This window comes from Paramormyrops kingsleyae, chromosome 9, assembly GCF_048594095.1.
Source record: "Paramormyrops kingsleyae isolate MSU_618 chromosome 9, PKINGS_0.4, whole genome shotgun sequence".
NCBI lineage: Eukaryota > Metazoa > Chordata > Actinopteri > Osteoglossiformes > Mormyridae > Paramormyrops > Paramormyrops kingsleyae.
The window spans coordinates 7,821,793-7,846,143 of NC_132805.1; the positions used below are offsets into that span (position 1 = coordinate 7,821,793).

General features: G+C 51.0%; 1 protein-coding gene and 1 long non-coding RNA gene across 2 annotated transcripts in view; one reads left to right on the forward strand and one right to left on the reverse strand.

The window, feature by feature from the left end:
* Positions 1-2,276: 2,276 nt before the first annotated feature.
* Positions 2,277-3,686, reverse strand: LOC111844538 (uncharacterized). The gene is made up of 2 exons (XR_002838405.2): positions 3,580-3,686; positions 2,277-3,011 (listed from the first exon to the last, which is right to left on the reverse strand). It is a non-coding gene; the product is annotated as an uncharacterized lncRNA (long non-coding RNA).
* A 175-nt stretch (positions 3,687-3,861) lies between these two features.
* iglon5 (IgLON family member 5) overlaps positions 3,862-24,351 on the forward strand; it is a 52,052-nt gene continuing 31,562 nt past the window's right edge. The window contains exon 1 of the mRNA XM_023813061.2: positions 3,862-4,514. Coding sequence (XP_023668829.1) covers positions 4,454-4,514 — 61 coding nt within the window. The 5' untranslated portion in view covers positions 3,862-4,453. The remainder of the gene's footprint in view (positions 4,515-24,351) is intronic.

Genomic DNA, 24,351 nt, shown 5'->3' on the forward strand with positions numbered 1-24,351 from the left:
GTCAAGCAAAATCCTAATTTACACGTCCAAATTTTAATATTCGAGTCTCAATGCAGGGAGCAGGCAGGTGAGAGCAGGCGGGTACTGGTGCTGCTTCTGATGGCAGGATGAACAGTGGTACAGCAGCAGGGAAGGGAGGAGACAAAGGGCAGGCAGGCTGGAAGCATATCACAGGTAGTAGAGTGGGCATATCACAGGCAGAAGGGTGGGCAGAGTATATTGATTTTTTGGGACACCTGGCCATTACACCTACAGGAACTTTTATGGCATCCCATCCTACATCCATAGGCATCAATATGGAGTTGGTCCCCCCTTTGCAGCTATAACAGCTGCCACTCTTCTGGGGAGGCTTTCCATAAGACTTTGGAATGTGTCTGTGGGAATTTTTGCCCATTCATCCAGAAGAGCACGTGTGAGGTCAGACACTGATGTTGGACATGAACGCTGGGCTCACAATCTCCATTCTAGTTTATCCCAAAGGTGTTTGACGGGGTTGAGGTCAAGTTCTTCCACACAAAAAGTGACAAAACTCACCCAACCAAGTCTTTATGGACTTACACTCTTCCCGAGTTGGAAGCATAGAATTGTCCAAAATGTCTTGGTATGCTGAAGCATTAAGAGTTCCCTTCGCTGGAACTAAGAGGCCCAACCCAACCCCTGAAAAACAACCTCATATCCCTCCACCAAACATTACCTTTATGACATTTGGCAGACACTCTTAGCCAAGTTTTCCCAGCATCCACCAAACCTAGACTCGTCCATCAGACTGCCAGACAGAGAAGCATGAGTCATCACCCCACAGAACACGTTTCCACTGCCCCAGAGTCCAGTGGCAGTGTGCTTTACACCACTCCATCTGACACTTGGCATTGTGATTGGTGATATGAGTTGCATGTAGCTGTTTGGCTATAGAATCCCATTCCGTGAAGCTCCCGGCCCACTGTATTTGTACTGGGGTTAATGCCAAAGGAAGTTTGGAACTCTGCAGTTACTGAGTCGACAGAGCGTTGGCGACTTTTACACACTATATGCCTCAGCTCTCAGCAACTCTGCTCTGTTATATTTACGTGGTCTGCCACTCGTGTCTGAGTTTTTCTTGTTCCTAAACACAGCCGCTTTGCAATAATACCACTTACAGTTGACCGTGGAATATTTAACAGGGAAGAAATTTCATGAACTGGCTTATTGCAAAGGTGGCATCCTATGAGAGCACCACGCTCGAATTCACTGAGCTCTTCAGAATGACCCATTCTTTCAGAAATATTTGTAATCCTGACTGCATGGCTAGGGGCTTAATTTTATTCACCTGTGGCATTGGCTCTGAATGAAACACCTGCATTCAATGACTAAGAGGTTTGCCCCAGTACTTTTGTCCATATACTGTTTGTGACTCCGCAATGAAGATGTCACCCCCGTAATGTGAAGTCCGGCTGGGATGATCACACCCATCTCAAGCCATCACCCGGTTCCTCAAGTGAACACTGGAACGTGCAAACTGTCCTTCATCCCTGTGGATGAGTAGGAGTTCATTATAGAGGAATCATGTCACTAATGGAGGGGAGGCTGGTTTGAGGAATTCAATCATCAAAAATAATAAATAATCAATTCAAAATATGACATAATGGGTCATTTTTCACATTTGCAATTCAATTGTTTTATGGTAGACTGGGCTCTTATCAGAACCACAAATACAGAGGGAACGATGGGGATGATTGGCCTGTATGGAAACATCAACTGCAGCAAACAGGCACTGGGCTTGGACCAAACGGCAGAAGACAGTGCTAAACGTATTGCGTATCACATCTCGGACGTTGATCCACCTTCAAGGCTGCACAGCCCAGGAGTGTATTTTTAACTGCCTAAGAATGTGGTTCTGTTGCACCCCTCAAATGTTTAAGGCCTTTTCCCCAAGGGACAGAACCAAACACACCAGTTTCTATATGTCAGTACTGCGAAGGTGAAGAATCAACTTATGTTTCACTTAATTTATATATGTCATGAGGAAAGACCCCTCCCTCTGTCCATTTCTCTACCTCTCAGTCTTACTTTCTTTCTCCCTCTCTGTCCCATTCCATTCTCATCCCACAATCCTCCTCTCCACTCTTCCCCAGCCATTCACCATTTTTAGCTCTAACTAAAAAGAAAAAAACAAGTCGACCGGGCATCATCAACGCGTGCACGTAGCAAGGATGCATTTCCATATACTTTTAGATAACAAAAATATAAAAGTATAAAAACAAATGAGAAACCGGAATCATTGAGCATGAGTCTTTGGATCCCAGGAATAGTCTTTATTCCGACAGGTGTGTGAGGTAACAGTCACCCAGCTTTTGTCTATATCCACATTCTCTTTCTTACTTTTAATCACTGAACTTAATTTTCAAAATAAGATTCCTTTGCATCAGAGGCGCAAGAGGAAATGACGTGAAATATGACTGCATAGGGATTAGCTGAGTGCAGCTCTCCGCACTTCTTTTTTGAGGAGTGTGTTCTGTTTTTGGGGACGTGTGCTGTGTCATTTTCAGTGTTCATAGAACTGTTCAATCAAAAGTAAAGTAAAATATCTCTGCATCTTTCACTCTCTGTCACCCTGTCTTGCTACTGTCCATCACTCTCTGTTCTCCAGGCTGGCCAGTGAATGCATCATCAGGGAGACACAATTCTCCCCTTGAGATGTGGATGTGGGGGTTAGGTTGGGTAGGAACGGCGTGGGACCGGCACTCTGGGGATGGCGATTACAAGCCAGCGTCATCTGCCTCATCCACGGCGATTAGTGGCCAAGCTGAGGGGCTTGGGGGGAGGAGGAGCAGGTGGCACTGCCCCCATACATTTCCATCCTAAACAGGCTGCCAGAGCAAATTACGCAGGCAACACCACAGGCAGCGGTGAGGCATGGGAGGGGGCGGGGCTCCGGGTGGGCACGCCGCAATTAAATGTCATGTGACCGCCGGAAACACCTAGGTGTAGATCCCTCCCTCGAGTCTGCTGGAGACAAATTACACCTCGTGCACCTGCGAAAAGGGCATTACTATATTAAAGGGGAAAAAATAGTGGGGAGTTAATTGTTTTGCAAACCTGAGAATGGGTCCGTGAACCCCCTGTTCATTCCCCCTCAAATGTCAGCCACGAACTTCATTTATGCACCCGTCACTTTGAGGGACTCCGGTACATAAAGTACACGGACTCCCCTGAAAATACGGTAATGTAAATCTCACACTTTTTCACTGGCTTTATTACAAAAAAATACACCCTGTCGAAAAGAACTGTATGCCCGCACACATCACCACTTTCATTTCAATGTATTTTTTCCGTTTGCTCAGCTCTCGTTCTCTGCGAGTTTTAAGTCTCAGTTGTGAAGGATGCGAAGCAGTGACTAAAACTTGCATACGCAGTCGCATCTCCAGGCAATTAATAACAACAAACAATTCAGCCCCCGCAGCACGCTCATATTAGGACTACCGACTCCGTACGTCCATTTGTTTCAAAATTTTGGCTACAAAATGAATTAAATTACAGATGCCTCCCCACCACCTGAACCCCTATCAACAAGACTTCCAATCCACGCCCACCACCACTTACATATCCAGCACCGTACTATATGCACACAGCATCCGACCTCCTCGCCGGCGCTTTCTCCGTATACTGCAGCAGCATTAAGCGCACTATAAATCACATTGCATTACAGGAGCGTCGTTCTCGCCTCTACGGCCCGCCTTCCCGAGGCCGCTCATTGGTCAGCAGCCCTCCTTAGCCCGCCCCCTCAAACCATTTGTAGAGCCCGACCTCTTCCTTGGCGCAAGGGATTGGCGGAAGAAAGTTCTCCTGAAACTGTCAATCACGGCTTTCTTACGCGTCGCTTTGGGGGTGCTTCTCCTTATGATGCATAGAGCGCAGAGCTGCTAAACGCGCTGAATACTGAAGGCAAAAGGGAGAATAAAAAAGGACAAAAACACACAACCGCACACACGCTTTTCCCACTTCTACACATAATACCAAATATTTGCTATAGTTAGCGGTTTGCATAATTTTTGTTAATTCGGAGTCTCATCTCCATGCGCCTCTGAACGTCTATCAGAGAAATTTGCATATATATTAATTCATTTTTGGGAATATTTGCTTTTTCAAAAAAAAAAAATAACAAAAACAAAATAAACAAACGGATCGTTGTGCTATTTGCCAGTTGTTTTGTCTTAGGAGAGCCGTCCGACTGTTTTTGACGAGGTGCATGAGAAGAAAACACCGTAAAGGAATAAGCATAATTGTGGGTTTTATTTTTTTTTTTTGTCCGCTTGTACAAAATTACATTTGACAGCTATTTAAACATCACCGTTGCGTGAATTACGCAGGTGACCGAAAAGGCTGTGTATTGAACAGTCTAAAGGGGACAAAAAGGAGACTATAACTGTACTTAATACAGGAAAAAAAACGCGTCGGACGAGATTAAAAGGGCAACATGAGCGGCGCCGTCTTGCAAAACGCGATCTTGGGGCTGTTTCTTGCGGCGCTCTGCAATGGTAAGTAGTTACATCGCAGTACTTTGATTTATTACCGCTTCTTTGACCACACGTCTGCATTTTTTTCCCTGCCGTTTTCTGTGTTATACTGCTGGAGTTGAATACTAATGTCCTTCCTCCACCGTGCCGGGATTCTACCTGGCCGTGAATCATGCGTACCGCTGTCACGGCGCACTCCGTTTTGTTTTGGTTCGCGACAGAGTGTGTGTCAGTGTGTGTACAAATGTGCAAGTATTTATGAGAAAAAAAAGTGGTACGTGATGGTCTTGTCGTCATTTGCTTAAATATGAAATATATGTATTTCCCCCGTGATCCAGATTAAAGGACGCCGAAATACGCATCTGTGAGATTTAAAGCGAAAGTTCCCAGTGCGGCGGGAGTCCGGCGCGGTTCGCCCCGTATTGCGCATCCATTAATATGACATTATAAGTGAAGTCAGCACATTCCGTGGCGATCAGACCACGGGCTGCCTGCGGATCATCGTGGACACGAGCGACCAACGCCTTTTTAAACGTCCTGACACGTACGCTCTCCTCCAGCTCCACTCTTATTTATTTCCGAGGCGCCCCTGCCGGGATCGATCTTTCTACGGGGTTTTTTTCTCGTTGCCTTCATTTCTGGGTTTTGAATCTGTTCAGTACTGTATCTCCAGACGCCGAGGACTCTCTGTCCTCAGGGTCAAACTTAGAGCCAATGTCATAGCTGGGAGCCCGCACTAGGTCAACAGGATCACTGCTCGCGGTTCCGGCGATTTAATGTTTGCTGGAGTATTTTTTCCTCCATCCGTGTTCCTTTATCCTCTAGTCGCTTTAGCGTTTAAATTTCCGTGCTCGGATAAAATAATTAAGCTCTAATACGTGAGAAGTAGCCGTAGGACGCGTTAATTCCCCTCATTATTAACTGCACGGAAGATAGATGTATCGTCATGAGTGGGAAGGTGCTTCACGGCGGACTAACGCGCACTGCAGACGGGAGATTATTTCCGCAGCGCTGTCGGATTGGCGTTATTTTTGTTGCTGATGGCAAAAAGGCGACGAGAATAACCGCTAAACGGCAGCAGCCGTGTAAAGGGGACGACTGCGTGTCCTGCCGTACACCCACACGCACATTTATCGCCGGGGGAGGCTCCGCTGCTCCCGGTGCCTTTGCGCAGATGTCTTTGGTGCGCAGTAATGCAACAGCGCCAGTACACATGCGTGCCTCAATTAGCGTTACACGACCGAGTGGGAAATAAGGGTATAAAAATAATAGCTCATCGCTAAATAACTGTAATTGAATTGTCGTCGAGAAAGGCCGCCAGCGAACGGAGAGCCATCTGTCCAATAGTCCGAGGTGTACGAGCCGAGCGCATCTCCACAGAATTACGCAATATCTAACGGGCACTGGTGTACGCGTCTTATATAAACACAGCTGAAAGGGAAACAGACAGCCTAGGCAATGTGGATATATTGGATCTCAGGTGTTATCTGGAGATTTTGCTTCATATTTTAATGGCGTGATGGTTTTCAAGTGTTTTCAATTCGCATGCTGTGTGTGTGAATGTTACCAGTCCACCCCAACCAGGGGACCCCCACTGTGCAGCACCAATGCAGTGCTGGGCTTGCATATCCTCTCTGATCTGGGGTGCCATGCAGTTACTAATGCACATGGCTGCCTCGTACACAAGCATGTGGACAAGACAGTGGATAACTTCAGGACAGCCCTGTGCCATAAGTTATCATAATTAAACTTAGAGTTAAGTGGGTGAGGAATACTGGCGGAGAGGTTTGGAATAACCTAGTTTTTGTTCTTGTATTTTGTGACAGGTTCTAGTTTTTCATTGTGCCTGGATATTGTACTAGTTTGCTGAGTCAACACAAGACAGGAATCGAATCTGTCTGCCATCATCTGCTGAGTGCTGGACGTGCATTCGGTGTAAAAATAACTTTTGAAAGACAGTGAATTGCTGAGTTTCCCTGATTGGGTCACTACCACTGCAGCGATTTAATGCTCACTGGAGCCAGTTTGAGGTATCAGTGTTACACCGTGTCGCAATTTCCAACCCCTATATACTTCACCGGCTGGTTATTTCACCAGACTCGTTTGCCAAGCACCGCAAGGATACCGCTCAGAGGTGCCATTAAATCTTCGACATCAAGGATCACACGTCAAGGTTCTAAAGCTCGCTTAATCCTCTTATGGATCCGACAGCTCAGACCCTCAGACCCCTGGAGCCGGGGGCTGGGCCGTCTGTGCCGATTCGCGTCAGTCCCACCCTGTAGAAATGTAACATAATTGTCTTTGGAAAAGCTTTTCATTTCTTCGCTCCGCAGCCTGTGCCGGGACAGTTAGCTACAAATTTCATTAACGACAAATATCACGGGCCTGATAAACCTTATTAGTTCCAGAGTGTCGTTCGTGATAATTGTGTCTGCCGGCTCCCCTCTTCGTAAAAGGCCGCACACCTGAGGTTAGAGGCCCGTCATCAGAGAGTAGCGGGGATTTCGGGTGGGAAAAGTGGGCGTAGGTAGTGGGGGGGGGGGGGAGACGACGTGTCGTGCGGGCGTCTGCGAGCTGCCCTCTCGTCCGCCGTCCCGGCGGGTCTCCGGATCTGGCAGGGGCCGGAGGGGGTGGAGATGGTGCCCGCTGCCAGGGCTGGCATTCGCCCTGCCGTTCTTAGGAGACGCTTCCTCCTTTATGAAACGGGCCGATCTGGCGTTCCCCGGCTTCTCAGCGGCGCCTCCCGTCGGCCGTTCCCGCTCTCAGGTTTGCACATATCTCGGAGCCCCGACTGCGATTCCGTCCAGCCACTGCGATACGCCAGCCACTGCGAGGAGGGCCGACCCGAGCTGGTCTCACGCACGTAATCGGGTTGCGGGAAAATGCTTGGGCTTTGTGTCGCCGGGAAGGTTAAGTGGCGCACAGGCGGGTGGTCGGCCAGCAGCGAGGCTAGCTTTCGCTCCAACAGAAGTGACACATCTGGCTGTCTGGCTCCGTGGTCCAAAAATGGCAGGCGGGGGAGGGAATCTGGGAGCATGGACCTCAGCTGAATGGGGTCCCCCTACTGGTGGGTTTTATTTCACCTGTTAGCAATTGCCTGAAAATCCCATGTTGACTCACCGTTGTAGCAAAGGCCCGAATGCCTCGTTCGGCTTAAGCCGGCCTTGTGCAGATCCCTTGAGGAGGGACCCCTTCACCCACTACAAGCAGTAGTCATCAGCCCATTAATTAGACTCTGTGCCCGCCCCCCCACGAGCAGCTAGCCGGACGCTGCACCCTCAGGTAACCCCCGCCAACCCACCCCTCCCGCCCCCCCACGAGCAGCTAGCCGGACGCTGCACCCTCAGGTAACCCCCGCCAACCCACCCCTCCCGCCCCCCCTACCGCCTCATGGGGTCGGGGCCATGCTGTTGCTTCCACAAGGCTGTGGGTTCGAGAGGCAGGTCGAAGTGTGCAGGTGAACAGGCCTTTTCTGCCGGGAATGGTGATTAGTGCCGGTGGCTCTAGTCCACAGATCTCTGTGCTGAAAAAATGCAATTAGGGCCAACCATAAATAATCATTATATCCCAGCTTGATTGCAATTATATCTGTATTTATAATATATGGAGTTATGCGCAATGCAAATGTGTTCAATCCAAGGAAGGTGGATTTACTACCTGTGTTTAATTAATGTAAAACTTCCCTCCAGTCCTGCAATTCCCACCCCAGATTCACTGCTGCCCAGAACATGAATACTTACATGAGAATTCTTCACCGTAATAATAATGGGGAAAAAATGATATTTTATTTAGTACAGAGAAGATCATTCAAGTGACGTGCATGTAGTAGTAGATGTAGAGTGTACACACACACAGAGACATACAGACACACACAGAGACATACAGACACACACAGACTCACAGAGACACACAGACTCACAGAGACATACAGACACACACACACATATGTGAGCAATTTCATATCTCCTTTACTGGGGTTACCAGCAGGGTGAATTTAAATGATCCCCCCCCAACAGCTTGCAGGAGCAGCAAATCAATGCGATAGACACACACAAGCGGGGGTGTGGGTGATTATAGGTTTACACGAATGCCTGGGCCACAAATAACCTTCATTGATCCCTTATCAATATGGGGAGATGGCAGTGGGTTTGTGGCAAAACCGGGAGCACAGAAAAGAAATCCACTCCTTTGGCTGCCCTGGATAATTTAGCAGTTGGGTGATCTGAAGAGTGATTGTTTTTTTCGTCTGTGCGGGGATGTTAGTGCCGTGAGGAGTCCGACTCAGATTACCGCCCCTGCTTTGCCCTGGGGGACCCTGCGGGAGCGAGAGGGGGGGGGGGGGGGTCCCTGCACACCCTCTGTCCTCATTAGCGAAGACAAGCCTCTCGCCAGCGAATCGATGGAGGTGCCCTGGATGGCAGGGCGAGTCTTGCCGTGTGATGGGGTCGCCGTACGTCTGTGTATGGACGCGCTGAATTAAATCTTCCCGACGCAGCGATGTACATGGAGCTGCCTGAAACCTTACAGTGCCCCAGTTTACCACCTTACCACCGTGCTATTTAGTGTTTAATTAATGTAGTGCGATAGACCCATAATTATGATTAAAATCATACCAAGGGGGCTGCTGGGCTCCTAGTTCTCTGTGTTATTATTCTAATAACTGGTACCTAAATATTGACAGGACATTCCCGTTATTGCGACCCGCGGTACCGTAAAAGCAGGCTGCAGACTGTGCTATTAGCGGCCTGGCAGAGGATGGGGGCTTCCGAGGAGGACACAGAAGGAAGGATAAAGATGAGGCCCAACATACGGCACAAGACACGCTGCCAGAGTTTGGGCTGGTACGGAATTCTGCAGTCTCTGGGCCAAGCAGGTGGACAGACTGGTAGCTGACCTGAAGAGTGGCGGGGAGGGTGTGGAGGGGTACTGACTGGCTAGTGACGGGGGGAGGGGGGGCACGGGCTGAGGTCTTACGGCCCACCCGCCACCTCGTTTGGCCACATCCGATGTCACACCGTGCCATGTTAGCCCCCCTCTCTGCCGCCAGGAAAGGCGTTTAATGAGTCCTGTCAGAGCAGTTGGCATCCGATCCGCTTACGTCTTGCGGCTTGAGCAAGACGAGACCCTTGGCAAGCGTTGGAAAAAGGCAAATGAATATTTTCCGATGGGTTTGGGTAAATGTTGTATAAATGAATATGAATATGATTGTATAGATATTGTGCAAATGAATCATTCAGAGTGGAATTTGTCCATTAAATTTCCTGTTGCATCACAAGCATAATAATGGAGATTAACCTATGCAGCGCTTCCTGTGCAAATGCACCCCCCACCTTCATCTCTGCCATTTGGTAAACCGCAAGCACCTGATGGGCCTGTAGGGGGTGCTAGTGCGGCAGCCTGCCACCATACCCTGGCTGACTAAATCTTTCCTCTCCTAGCGTGGGGATGTTGCTCTCAGACGGGGGTCACAATCTGTGGTCCGCACAGTTGGACCGCCTCTGACTGCAGCTTGGCTATTAATAATTGTTTGAGATATATCAGTCACTGATTTTAAAAAGTCAACCTCGTTTCCCGCCCCCCCCCCCCCCAGCTGATCAGCTGGTTGATGATATCTAGTGGTGTGAGTCATTTAATCTATTTAAATTTTGGCGTTCTCTAGACAGATTATCTACTGACTACTACCAAGATGCTAAGAGTTAGTATTAATGATGGTCAAATAACTGTTTTTGTGTGTGTGTGTGTGTGTGTGTGTGTGTGGGGGGGGCACGACCACGGGTGGTGTAAAGCAGCAGCACCCTCCACGAGAAAGATTATGCGTGTGCAGACGGCCACCTTTGCAGGGTTTTCTGACACTTTCATCCAAAGAGCCGCATTGTAATGTAATTCCCCCTCTTACATTTTTCTATTTGTCGCAGGTATCCTCTCCTGGGAGTCACCTGTCGCTCTTTTTGTTAAAATATCCCATTTCCCAGCCTCTACTCATTACCCATGACCGAACTGATTAACTAGCAGGGTCTGTACCCTGATAGCGGCGGGATCGAGCCCAACAGGGTCCTGCTGCAGTCACCTCGAGTGAGTTTTTTTAGCTTTTTTATATGCGAAATTTTATACGTACGACTGAGAGACGCGGACGGCAGGTAGCGGGTGAGCAGCGGTCTGGAGGCCAGGAGGGCCGTGGCCAGGGAAAACAGATCGATAAATATTTCAGCAGTCGATCCATTTGCGCAGTCCTCCTGGAGTGGGGGGGGGGGGGCACTAATGAGTTTTATAGAGGAGGCCTCTCCGATGGAGGACCATTTTGAGGGTCGGAAAAAGGGCTGAGAAGGAGCCACCCCCCAGCTTGCATTATGAGACAGAGGGGGTTGGGTAGGGGTGGCTGGCAAATGACTGCAGTGTGAGAGACTTGTCAAAGTGCATGGGGGGGAGGGGGGTGGAGCCTGCCACGGCCTCTCGCCGATTAATGACCCTCGTTTCCTTGTTGGTGGGGGGGGGGGGTCTTATCGGTTTTCCGGGCAATTAACAGACAAGTGGGTCTGAGCATGCTGTGTGTATATTATTGTTTAAAGTCTGTATAAGGCTGGGGGCTGGGGGTGGGGTAGATGATAGATGGGGGGGGGGGCAGGGGAGACTGAGGGAATCAGGGGTGGGGGGGGGCTGTGTACCCGGGAACAGCACTAACCTGCTGGCAGACAGCTGACGGCGAAGCAGGGGGGAGAGGGTGGTACAGAAGGCCCGGGGTCAGCGCTAACCCGGACCCCCGGGGTCCGTACAGCAGCTGAGGCGTTGCTAACACGGTGGGGGTCACGACACCCCCACTTAATAAGCCGTTAGCATCCACGTGACTACCCCTTGCAGCAAAAGCTTGCGGCTCAGGACTGCGAGCTGCGAGGCATTAAGGGGAACTCCCCAGCATTAGCGGGACACGGATGGGCCCTTCAATATAGTCTAATGCCAAACGGTGGGTAATCTGTTAGCGTAACGTTATGCCGTGTTTTCCCACGCTAATGAACACACTTGGGACCCCTAAGTGAGTTCGGCAGTCGTGGACACGCGCCGGTCTTTCTGACTAGCCTCACAAGGTGTACTTCAGAAGGTCACTCGTTAAGGGATGCTGTGACGGCTCATCGGTGAATACGAGGAGTGTTTAGTGTGGTCTGGCAGGTTGGAGTGACATCGCAGCGCTGTGATTGGCTGCAGCGTCCAGCGGAAGCCGTAACACCGGTGCGCGTTCCTGTGTGTTGGGGCGACGTACACATTAAGCAGCTGGGGTTCTGCCCTAATTCCAGTCCACTAGGGGCCTTGTTATAGTTGCCGTGAACCTGAGTTACTGCACTCAAATGTCCAGCTTATTAAAAGTCGTGGGAAGCCAGGCATCTAAATACAGATCCCAGGACCACTTTCATTCCTGCTACTGTGATGACAGCCATAAGCTGCTATCACTTGATTCACTAATGGCGCTCCCTGGTCTATTAAACCTTCCCTTTTTCGTTAACAATGATTCAAGCAGCCCCACCCCCACGTGAGACTGGAACTGCCTTGCCCATCTGAGAACCTGTTCGGTTTTTGAGTTCGCCAGTGTTTCCAGCTGACTAGAAGGACACGTTCTTGTCTTGATGTTTCTGTTAGCGTTTATGAGTGTTAGCAGTTATGAAGACTGCATCGCAGGAACATTAGAGTTGTCCTGGGATGCGAAGTTCAAATCCGGCATGAAGCCAACAGCTCAGCCAAACTTACTCGTTTAAGGTTCTGCTCAGGACAAAAAGCGGCACATTGTTTTCCCTGCACCGTGGTTTGCAAACTGTTAATCATTACCCATGTTTAAGGGTGTGACCCCCTCCCGCTGCCTGGCCGGCCCTCGATCTTCCATGGGGGGAGGCATGTATCACCTCCGGCCTCTCCCGCAGGTCCCAGCCCGCGCTCATGCCTGTTGTGTTTCACGCATGCTGCTCTCCGCCAGAAATTAGGGCCATCTGTCAGGCAGGCTGTGTGTGGGAGCCCTGATATAACCAGAATGGGGTCCCCCCGAGAAATGACCTGAGTGCAGATTGGAGGGTCGTGACTAGAACCAGTCTATAGTGCCCTTCACGTCAAGGCTTGTTGGGTTTGCATGAATATTAATTAGGTAATTATGAATATTACACGCTGCTGTTGATGTGGGCAGTGTACAGAGTTGGAATTTTCTCTGCAGGAGTTGGGGGGGGTCAGTAGCCTGCAGACTGCCCACCTATCCTTTGGTCTCAGTCAAATCCCAAGTCACCCCCAATGTCAGTTGCAGTATGTAAGCAGATGAAGCTCAGCATCAAGCTGGGCCTCCCCTTGAACATATCGCTGGTTCTGGCCAACTGTTCGGCTTACCGTGTGTCCTGGGCCTAAAAATCTGCTCTCTGCTGCCTGGACAAATTTATACCCTTTCTTGGTCTTATGTATCTCCCTTATAAAGTGGAAAAACTGTCTCCGTAGCATCTGTGGGACAGCTTGGCCGAGGCGGAAGGGCACAAAGGAGGTCCTGCAAAGGACATGGACTGCGAGAGGGGAAACCCGAAACTGGCTGGGGAGCAGACGAGTCTTGATTGGCATCAGAAAAACAGCTGGCTTTAAATATTAATGCATGTGGATTGTAGCTTATTGAGGAAAAAGTTACGAGAGGTTTTGAAATGAAGTCTGATATGGATTTGTTGCCTGGCATTTCCCCCCTCTCTTTCTTGTTCTGTCTCCAGTTTTGGCAGTTTGTGTTTTGTTTGTTCTTGTTTTTGCTGTTCCCTTCTGTTTCAGCTCTGTGTGTTTTGTCTGTTCTTGTTTTAGCTGCTTGTTTGCGTTGTAGATGTGTGTATTTGTCTGTTTTTGGTTTGAATGTTTACTTGTATTTTAGGTCTGCGTATTTTGTCTGTTCTTGTTTTGACTGTTCACCTATGCCTTAGCTCTCTGTGTTTTTTCTGTTCTTGTTTTGGCAGGTTTTCTTGTTTGTGTTTTTGGTCTACGTACTTTGTCTGGTCTTGTTTTAGCTGTTTACTTGTGTTTTATCTCTGTATTTTGTCTGTTTTAGTTTGCTTCTGTTTTATCTCTATTTTGTGTGTTCTTGTACTGACTATTTCTGTTTTAGCTCTGTGTAATTTGTGTGTTTTTTTTATACTGATTGTTCGCTTATGTTTTTTGCTCAGTGTTTTTTGTGTGTTCTTGTACTGACTGTTTGCTTCTGTTTTAGCTCGGTGAGTTTTGTCTGTTCTTGTTTTCACAGTCCACTTGTGTTTTTGCTCTCTGTCTCGTCTAGTCTTGTTTTAACTGTTCACTTGAGTTTTATCTGTGTATTTTGTCTGTTTTTAGTTTGACTGTTTCTGTTTTAGCTCTGTGTATTATGTGTGTTCTTGTACTGACTGTTCGCTTGCGTTTTAGCATGGTGTGTTTCCTCTGTTCTTGTACTCACCGTTTACGTGTGCTTCAGCCCTGTGTGGTTTCTCTGTTCTTGTTTTGGCGATTAATTTGTTTTTGTTTTAGCTCGGTGTGTTTGCTCTGCCTCTGTTGTAGTAGCGTGTGTGTCTCTGCTGCCTACCTTGTAGCTGTGTGGGTTTTGACTCTATATCCTGCCCTCTCATGTTACGGCTTCTCGGATTCTGGCATCCAGGCGCGTTGTGGTGAAGAGAATCCCGGGTTCGCCGGCATTTCACAGTTTGTTGGGTAAGCTGGGTGTCATTCCTGTGGTTTCCCGAGGCTGTGGGCGGGAGGTGTGAAGAGCTCTCCCACCATGCTGACCAGTTTGCCGTTTTAGGGTGGATGGATTCATCTCTGTTAAAATGAATTTTTTAAGGCCCCTCCCAATCCCCTTGGCCTGCAGTGCTCAGCCTTGTTGCATGCTGGACTGCAGTTTCCGTTGCGACAGTTACATGCTTCACTGGAGCAGTGGAAGTATCCCCCGCTTCCTATCTGATTATTTTTTATTGCGGTCGTTTTTCATCTTTCGCTCCCTCACCCTGTCTCTCCTCGATCTCTTTACGCGGTGTGAAGACACCCCCCTTGAAGTGGTTCACTTTTTTATTCCTCTCTCGGACCTGCAGAGGGAGGGGTCAGGTTGCGGACAGGATGGAACACACAGTGGGGGGGGGGGGGGGGAGGGAAGGTCAAATCAGGGACAGCAGAGATGCACAGCTGGAGGGGGAGAGGAACGACTTTGCGGGAGATGCCGAGGCAGCGGTTTCCGGGCAACTGCAGAGCGCTGCCTCCTCATCCTCTGGAGCCGGGACTGTGGCCGTGCAGGCAGATCAGGTGTTCACACTCAGTCTCTGGGAAGTTAGCGATCGCGTTCTGATTGGCTGGGAGCTGAAAGACGTGATGCTGAAGGACGGGTGAGCACAGAGCGATGGGCTGGCGCTGCCCTCGGAGGGGGAGGTGAGGAAGACGGATATAAACAAGTCTGTGAATTGAGGGCATAAATATATCTGAAGATCGGCTTGTTTTTCTCCTTCCTCTCAACTCACTTGATCTTTCCGGGCTAAATGGGGGAAAAGAAATTGAATTAAAAACTGCTTTTGATATCTCTACAGCAGTGATAAATAAAATTGTCGAAATCTGTCAGCAGCACCGCCATCACCCCCCCCCCTTCCCCATCCTGCTTCCTCTCCCGTCCAGATTGGAATCTTGAAGCCCCATTTACTTTCCCTTCCACTCTTCTGTGAGCACTGTCAGGTAGTCTGAACACGTAACTCCCCCCCCCCACCTTGTTCCCTCATTCCCATCTCCCCCCTAGCCTCCATCTTCGTCCCCACAATGCCTGCCTTCGGGCCTGGGGAGAATTACCCAAAATTACCTGTCATGCTGACCACGACGTGTAAATAAGGCGCAGGACGTGGCGCTTTTCCATTCCCCCGTTCTCCTTCCTCCGTCCTCCCCCTTTTTTCCATCCAGTGCCCCCCCCCCCCCCCCCCCCCCGATCTAACAGGAAGTTTCCTGCAGTAAATGAGCCTGGTCGCAGCGCTGGCTGAAGATGTTTCAGGCAGAGGGGCAGGTCATTGACTACCTGTCATTTAGCACAGCAGTTTAAGGGAATTGGGAATTACAGATGGGGGGGGCGGCTCTTTTTGGGGTGTAGAAGGGAAAAGGAAGAGGAAGTCCTGGTGTGCTGGGCTTTCCTGTGGGGGGTCGGGTCAGCCTGCTTTTTGGGGGGGGGGGGGGGGGTTCTTCACTTCTGAGTAAAGTTTATTTTTTGCTGTCAACCGTTGGCTTGCAGTCCGGCTGCTTTGCGTAGGTGTCCCCCCCCTCCTGTGTATGGGCATGAAAAGGGGTACGGTAAAAAAATTGAACGTAAAATAAAAATCTGTTGCCCCGGTGAAGCAATGCCCAATTCTAGGCTGAAGGAGACATGTTATGTGTGTGTGTGTGTGGGGGGGGGGGGGGTTGGGTTATTTCTGGGCTTTTTAACAGAGCCTTTGGGACCAAACACTTCTATATCCTTCTCTATTCAAGGACTGCTGCGTAATAGGTGACCTACATACCTCTTCAAAGACCAACCATCTTCTCTCCCTGTCTCTAGACTAATTTAAGCACAGAGAGATAGAAAAAAAACATAAACAGCAAACAAGCGAGCGGCACAGCGTGGGTGGGGCTGTAGCCCTGGAGCTAAGTTTCGTCAACCCACCCCCCCCTCCCCGCGGCCCAGTCGCATAGTGCTTGTGGCCTTGGGCGTGTCCCTGGCCGTGCGTGTAGCACCCCCTGCTGAGGAGGGAGAGGGTTTTGTAGGCTGAACTGGGGTCGCAGAGATGTTAAGTGGGGCTATGATGTGTTGTGAAATGGGGAGTGACAGGACAGGGAGCACTCTGGGGTCCAGTCAGCTTTCAGCTGGGGCCCCACCCCTGTATTTGTCCCTTTTTGCATTGGGAACCACACACTATGGTTCTTTAGGTGAACCACGATCTCTCAGGAACCACGATCCGACTTCTGTTGCATTAGTGGGCTGGTGGTGGCCAACATCCCTGCCAAACCAGGTATTTGCTCTGGTTTGAGGCCTGCAAAGGACCTCACGGGAAGGTCGGGGCCCTGAAATTTGTTCGTAGGGGCATTCCGATCGTGAGACGGCTGACCCAGGCTTCGGAGAGCACCGGACTCCACAGGTCCTCCTCTTCATCCCTCCTTATCGCTGGGTTGTAGCTCCCGAGGGGCCAGTTCAGTCCCTTCGTTATTTCAACAGTAGGAATCATGCTCAATTGGGCCCATAGCGTAGCACAGCAAAGGAAGTGCCATCACAATAAGGTTTCTTTTGCTCAAGTCCTCTAACGACAGCGACGAGCCAGCGGCGTCCAAGCAGACGGACCCAGGCCAGGCTTTTATTAGACTCTGTCGACAAATGTAAACTCCTGTCCGGTTCCTTTATTGATCTTTTGCATTTCCCTCTGAGCAGGAGAAGCTTTTCAGCCTTAACAGTAAGCAGATAATGTTACGCCGGTGGGACAGTGGATTGCATTATCCGGGAAGTATTCTGTATCTGTAATCCGGCGGAAATTAAAGCAAACAGACGGGGGTGGGCATCTGGATTGCGGTTCCGGGTGAACGCGGATCGTCTTGGCTGCCAGGCAGGAGCTCGATTCAGTGACTGCCCAGGGGCAGCTTGCAAAAAGGGGGTGCCCTTATTTTCCCCGATATCCATCTGTCCCGAACTACATTGCACATTTCTGTGGGGGCCTTATCTTAGGAAACATGCCCCCCCCTCCCCTCGGACATGTGGCAGCGAGCCTCTCTGGCCCGGAGGTGTTTGCGGGCCCTGATTGTCTTGGTGACCCCAGCCTATGTGGCATCCCACTGTTGTGTCTGCGGTGCTGCGTTTGTGGTCTTTCCCGTCCACCATGCAGGCCAGTGAAAGTGCAGTATTACCCCCCAGGAGGGGGCATGTCACTATGTTTATTGTAGAACGTAGTGAGTGGGAGGGAGAGAGGAAGACAGACGGGGGTGCAGAGGGAGCCAGGACAGTGGTGGGGAGTCGGCCTTCACTTATGAATTATAACTGGGCTGTATTGATTGTGTAGAGGAGGAAAATAACGGGAGGTGAGGGAGACTGAGGGTGGAAGAGGAGGATCGCTAACATTATGATGTTAAACACGATGAGTCACAATCATTAGCCCCAGCCAATGGGATGCTGGGAAAGGACGGAGTCATATCTCTCCACCTTGTCAAAGCGCATTGATTTAGGAGGAAACCTGCAATGAACAGATGTGGTTCGCCAAGAATGGTTTGATCCACCAAGGACCTTGGGTTTCTTCAAGAGTGGAGCAGGACTAGAAGGATGTTGAGGAGGATCATGGCAGGAAAAAGGCTTCCAAAGGCTAAGAAAGTCTCGTTTTTTCCCACTAAACCTACTTCATGTCGCTGCGTAATTATCAGCTTTAAGCCAGTTTTTGAGTCTGATTAGACGAATAGCTGACCGGTAAGGTTTTTTTTTTGCTGTGTATTCTGAAAATAGTGGATGTTTCCACAGTCCTGGTGCTCTGATATAATCAGCATACATCTCCTCATACACGGGCCGCTAGGCTGACTGAACTTATCACCAGTTACGGGGTCTGGCTTTCAGGATGAGGCGTGAGTTGGGTTCCAGGCATGATAAGCCGAATGCGGAGAATGAGGCTCATGGAATATTAAACACCGGAGCAGATTGGGCTGCCTTGAAGAACGAGGTGAGCTGGGCCTCACAGGAGTCTGCTCAGTCCTTGGCTTGGCCTTGTGTGAGGCCGATTGCGTGTGACTCCCTCCGCCCCTGGTGTCTGATAGTTGATCGGCCAGATTGATAGGCGAAGGTGAAAGTAACATTCAGCCCCCACACCAAGCCAGTTGGTCAGGTGCCCAGAAGGTGGTGCCTGGCCGGGACCCTGAAAGTTAATTAAAGGTAAAACAAGTTGCTGCCCCAGGAGTCGACCTCAGTCGAGGCCAAATCGTACTGAAACGTGCAGCTGTTAATTAAACAGCTATTAGGCAGGCCTCCTTCTGTTTCTCCCGGCTTCTGATTGGGCCACTCCTGCTGACAGATGCGCCCGCAGAGCTGCGGCACTGCAGTGTAATTGATGTGACATTACTGCACAGCTGCAGCGTTGCACATTTCGCATTACCTGCTCCGTCACCCTTTATATTCTTCCCGTTACACGCTGCAGCATAAGGTCAATATTACATCCCCAGGTCCTTTTCCAATCTCCATCAGAGAGGCCAGCGGTCAAAGAGCCATGGGGCACATAGCATAACCCCCCCCCCCCTTCCCATTTTAAGTGCTATAAAATAGTTTACAGGAAGAGTCCTTTGAATGGATCTAAAGCTTCCCATTAGGGCGGTTCATCAATACGGGACAAGCAACCCTCCATTCCAGCTATATCTGGCTGTATTAATACTACCCAAGCTCTTAACAAACATTTATTTCATTAGTGGGAAATGTTATCTTGAGTTATGATGTGTGGTAGAAAGCGAGCCAGGAGTCGCAGGGGTTCCCCAAGGACCCGCACTGGGACCCCACATAATGTCGGCTTTTATCATTAGAATTATCTCCCTCGCTGACGTGCGGGAAATTCCTTGGTGATTACCCACTTAACGCGAAATAATTCCCTGACATAAGGCCCAGTAGGTGTGGATGGAAGCTGGAATAAGCGTTCTAAGCAGGCAGGAGTTGTTTCTGCTGGGTGATTGATCTCGTGGACTCTCAGCCTGTGTGACGGGCTGCCGAGATCCCTCAAAGCCATGTTCTGGCAGTCTGACTCACGCACTCCGACAGCACCTTAGCGCGGCGCTGCCTGAATCACTCTGGACCCCTAGCCACCTGTGTCTGCGCCACTTACGGCCTGCTTTGATCAGCGGGTCGGCCCCCCCCCCTTCCTGGCACCTGCATGCCCACTCCACCTATTTTTCTGAGCTGCAGGGCCTGCCGCTTCCGAAACTCCTCCAGCATCGCCCACCTTCCTGACTCCACGGCGCTTGGTACTCCCGCGGGATGGGGAAGGGGGGGGGGGGGCTGCGGGTGAAGGGGGGCGAAGAGCGGATTAGAACGGAACAGAATTAAATAAGACACAGTACAACAGGATGGAATGTGCTTCCTTATCTGCGCATAGGGATCAGAGCCGCCACCAGCGGCACGGAATCAAATTAGGACGTAAAATCACGATGCGGACGGCATGGCGGAGGGCTGTTAGTAGGCTCCGCGTGCACGCCGATCGGAATGCGGCACCACGCATGATGCCTCAGAGAAAATGGAAAAAATAAATAACAGAAATAGGAGCGAGTGGTCGCCGTCCTCCCAATTAACCTGCGAGCAGTCCACGCAATCCGTGGGCTGGGTAATTACAATGAGACTCACTTCCTTTGTGGCGTGCCGGTGAGCCATGATTCCCACGCGGAGGCCGGCGTTCCGCTCTCTTAATCCCTTTGTTTCAAGGCCCTCCTCCTTTAGTTACACTCCCGCCCTGCCACAGAAAACCGCCACCTCGCTGGGATTCTCCCTGCCGCTCGCCTCCTTGGTCGGTTACTGGCGACACTAAAGTCATTACTTTCTCGGCCCTGTCTCTCACTGTCGGTGTTGTCGTCCTCGTCTCCGCTTGGTCTGCCTGTGGATACGGGCCCTCCCTCTCTCCGGTCCAGCATATCGACAGTTTAAGTCTTGTACGTGGGAATGTTAGCAGTAGCCATGGCGTTCCAGTGCGTTTCTACAAGACCAGTTGTTTTATGAAGCAGGTGGAATCCTTGGCCCATTATGACACCCCCAGTGCGCTGTGTTACTGGAAGAGCAGAGGGGATCCAGTGATATGTGATTTATCTCTGTCCCCCTTTTTCCTTTTGTCAGCCATGTGGTTGTGTTCTCTCTCAGGTACTCTCTTTTCACACCAGGCATTGGGGAATTAGAGCTAACAGCCCCCTTCCCCACCCCCTTTACTGCCCCCCCCCTCCACCTTTTCTTGCACGCACTGTGTCATCATCTATCCGAGTGCAGCCCACATGATACAAGCCCTCCTATCCGTCAGGCCGCGCGTAGCCCACAGCCAGTCGTGTAGCGCAGTGAGGAGCCGATGGGCCTTGAAGATGCAGGAGCAGATGTGCTTTATGTAACCTACGGGCTGATGCCTCCTGTTGGTCTCCCTCTCAGCTGCCGGAGTGCACTTTTATTACCCATAATACCTGTGCTTCAGAATGCAGACGCACGGCCTTACCCATAAACAATCAGATCTGTGCACAGGGATTTATAAGGGCTTTCAGCATTTATAATGAGCTTTGTTAGAGCGTCTTTGATAAGACAGCCTGCCAAGCAAACATATAATAAGCTCTGGAACGTGTCTGTGAATTTAAAACCATGTACATCTTCACTCTCGACTCCATTATCATAATCTTCAGAGATGCTTATCTTGTTCATTTTACTCCTGACCCCAGCAAGTAGGGCACCGGATTTTCAGAAAGAACAATGAGTAACAGACTCGTTGCTGACGTTCCATGCGGACCGGACCAGCGTTGGACAGAGCGAGAGCCGGAGTTGAGACCTGGGCCACCGAGCCCGGTTCCTCTAAATCTGGGGTGGGCGACCGCGTCATTGCTGGGAGGGACTGCTGGGTTCTGGGGTGGGTGGGGGTTTGGATGCGATGTGCTATGACGGGGGGGGGGGGGGCCCTGGGCATGACTTACCGCCGTGAAACGGAGCGTAGGCGTCTGGCTGTTCTCCGAGAGGCTCCCAGCTCTCTGCGCACTGCGAAGCGCACCCCCCCCCAAGGGAGCCGAACAAGCTACCAGCGTGTCCTACTTACCGCTGGCTTGGGGGAGGGGGGTGATGCCTCGCTCGTGAAGAGGGCCCTCCTCTGAGACCCGGGGCCTTAGAGAGGATTAGTGTGGGCTTCCTTGGTCATCAAGGTGGCTGTAAAGGTGCGGCACATCTCATATCTACAAAATCAGAGCCAAAATGGTGCCACGCAAGTAACACGGCAGATTCACCGCTGTGCCTCATATTACTTTAATTTACCTGCTAGTATCCCGCACATAAACTTGGGTGACGGGCGGCAGCCGGCCTCCGCGTCCGGCCATTCCGCCTCGCGCTGTTCCATTAATGATTCTCAGCACGGAAGCCCGTGATTCCTGGCAACGCTAGCTCTGGTATTCCGCGCATTAGCGATTCACGCCGCGGATACGCGCGCGCTAAAGGACTTCGTTCAAGGGCACCGGCTGCAGCGGATCCCCCACCGAACAGCGCGGCCGTAACCGCTGTCCCACACTGCAGCTCCTTTTGGTTCAGAGGCTCTGGTTCCTCTTTGAAAGCCCCACCTCCATCATGCCCCCCTCCCCGGCATGTCGGGGATGGACAACGGTGCTCTGATTTTAGATCGATTGGTTTCCTGTTGCCCGGACCCAAATTCGCTGACTCCGACAAAAGGCACAGAAGACCCCAGAATCCAGCCTCTCCTTTATCCAGACTGCCTGTGATCACAGACAGATTTAACCTCACACCCCCTGGTTCCACGCCTCCCCTCCCCGTACCACCCACTTTGCGTTCTTTATTCTGCTTGTCCTCCATCCCCTGATCCTCACAGCCCTTCCTAACCCCATCTACCACCTCAACTCTGCCCTCCACCTCCCTCGCACCTCTCCTTCCAGGGGCGGGGTTACAGGGGCACTGGCCCCAGCTGAAAGCTGATTGGATGCCAGAGTGCCCCTCCCCTTTCACTCACTGATTCAGAACGCATTCCCAGAGGTCTCCAGGGGGATCCGACTGGGTTGTTAGAGACGTGAGGCGTCACTCAGACTTGACAATGCCTCGTAACGGTAGGCCTCTGCTGCCTCCATCTGCCTCCAGATGGGAAAGCCCGGTATCCTCCATCCTTTTGCATGAACTTGTTACCGGACCGCGGTCACACTGGGATCATCTAGCGCGGTATGTGGGTTTCCTGCTTCTCCGTGACAGAAGCACAGAGTCGTACTTTCCTGCGGCCGCCTCGAGCGTCTGAAGCCCCGCCTCGAACTTTCAGCTTCCATTTGAGCTGCAGTGACTGATTCAGCTGTTCATCAGCCGGCACATTATCTCATCAGAGCGAGATGGCTACACGGGCGGCTCGGAGCCGTGACGGGTGGGGGGGGGGGGGGGCACTCAGCACAGCCCCATTATCCTAAAGCAAGAGTGACACGCAGATCAGGCCGTCCTATCAGCGAAGGTAAATCACTCGCTGGTGACACCTGACTGAGCGGAGAAGGATGTACAGGCCAACGCATCAGATTTTCCCTAGGAACTCCAGTGTAATTAAACGGCAGCCTCAAGCTGAACAATTAAACATGCTTAAAAAAATACGGTGACGTCTTCCCACCTGGGAACTTAACGCCATGGAACACAGGGGGGTGGAGCATCACAGCTTCGAGGACACAGACACTGAAGAAAGTTCCCAAAGTTCGGGCGGCTAGATGTGTGTGTTCCTGACCAGCCAACCCACCTTTTAATAGGAGGTGTTGATCGAGTAAAAAACCTTGTTTATTTACACAAATGAGTGGTCCTGTTCCTCATTAGGGAGCCAAATGAGCACTTAATGAGTTAATTGGCATATTACAGCGATTGCTCCCAGGGCTCATGCCAAGGTTTGCCTGTCATTCATCGAGAGCACGAGCAGGCGGGAGATGACACGGGAATCACGAGAGAGCGGGGTGGGTTAACGCGCAGCGCACTAGCCTATATTACTGCCGCGCTCTCACCGGTAATAACCGCATCGGTCTAACGAGGGGGAGTGGGGGAGACTGGCAATGGGGGCCGACAGATGTCTGTCGGCCTTCAGAGACGCGAGCAAGGGAAATGGGAGACGTGTCGGAGAACTCACTGTAAAGAGGGGACAGCCGAGGCTGGGATAGAGCCGATCCGATTGGCCGAAACCAACAGTCGGAGCGTCGCTGAGCCATACTGAGCATGGCAAACGGTACATAAGTGAGCAAGGCGCTAATGCTAAAGTAGCGGCTTTGCTAGTATTTTCTGGCCAGCCTGTTCTGTTCGGGTATCCAGCAAGCAGACCCCCGCAGACGTTGCCTTTCAGCATCTCGGCTCCGTGTTCCTGTATGCGCACCGGTTTGCTGCAGACGCCCGTTTAATGCCGCCCTGTTACCCTAACCTGCAGTCCAGTTAGCGGGGCTGCGAGCGGCTTCCCGCCGCATCCGGTCCCCTGAGCCCAGACGTGGTGGCTAAGTGGGTCCTAAACTCCCAGAGTGAGGCGAGACTCACTGATAAGAGGCCCTGAGAAGTGGCAGCATGGCCCGCCCACAGCACACGGACACACCACATTCCCGCCCTGGACTGCAGTCAGACCGCGGCGACCAATGAAAAGCCTCAGTTGCCATGGAGGTGGGCGGGATTTCTACACCGCCGCTGCTGCTGTTTGTCCGTTCAGCCAGCATTACTTTCCATGTATCAGACTCAGCTGGGGTGTGTGTGTGTGTGTGTGTGTGTGGGGGGGGGGGGGGAGGTTGGTGGCGGTGGTGGGGGCAAACAGCCGCATCGCTGGATGGAGACGTGTTAGGATGATAGGCAGTGAGTGTCACCTCGTGTACGATTACAGTACCTGGCAGCAATTGCGCATTTTCTGACTTGGGCCTTTTTAAAAAACGCAGCTGGTTAAGTGCATCATGTCAGCATAACCCACCCAGCACCGCTTACATACTAGTTATCGTACGGCTGGGGCCCATTATGAGGCAAGTCGGCAAATTTGAACTGCCGTTCATTACTCCAGCTCTCCGACACTTCTCAAGGAAGCCTTTGGTTGAGATATGGGGGTGTGGAGACTGCAAAGCAGTGGGACAGAAATGGGAACAGGGTGCATGGTGGGGGTTTGCGGGGGAATGAAGCGCAGGCACGGGAGTAGGGAGGCAGCCGGACAGGGTCACGGATGAGGCGCCGAAA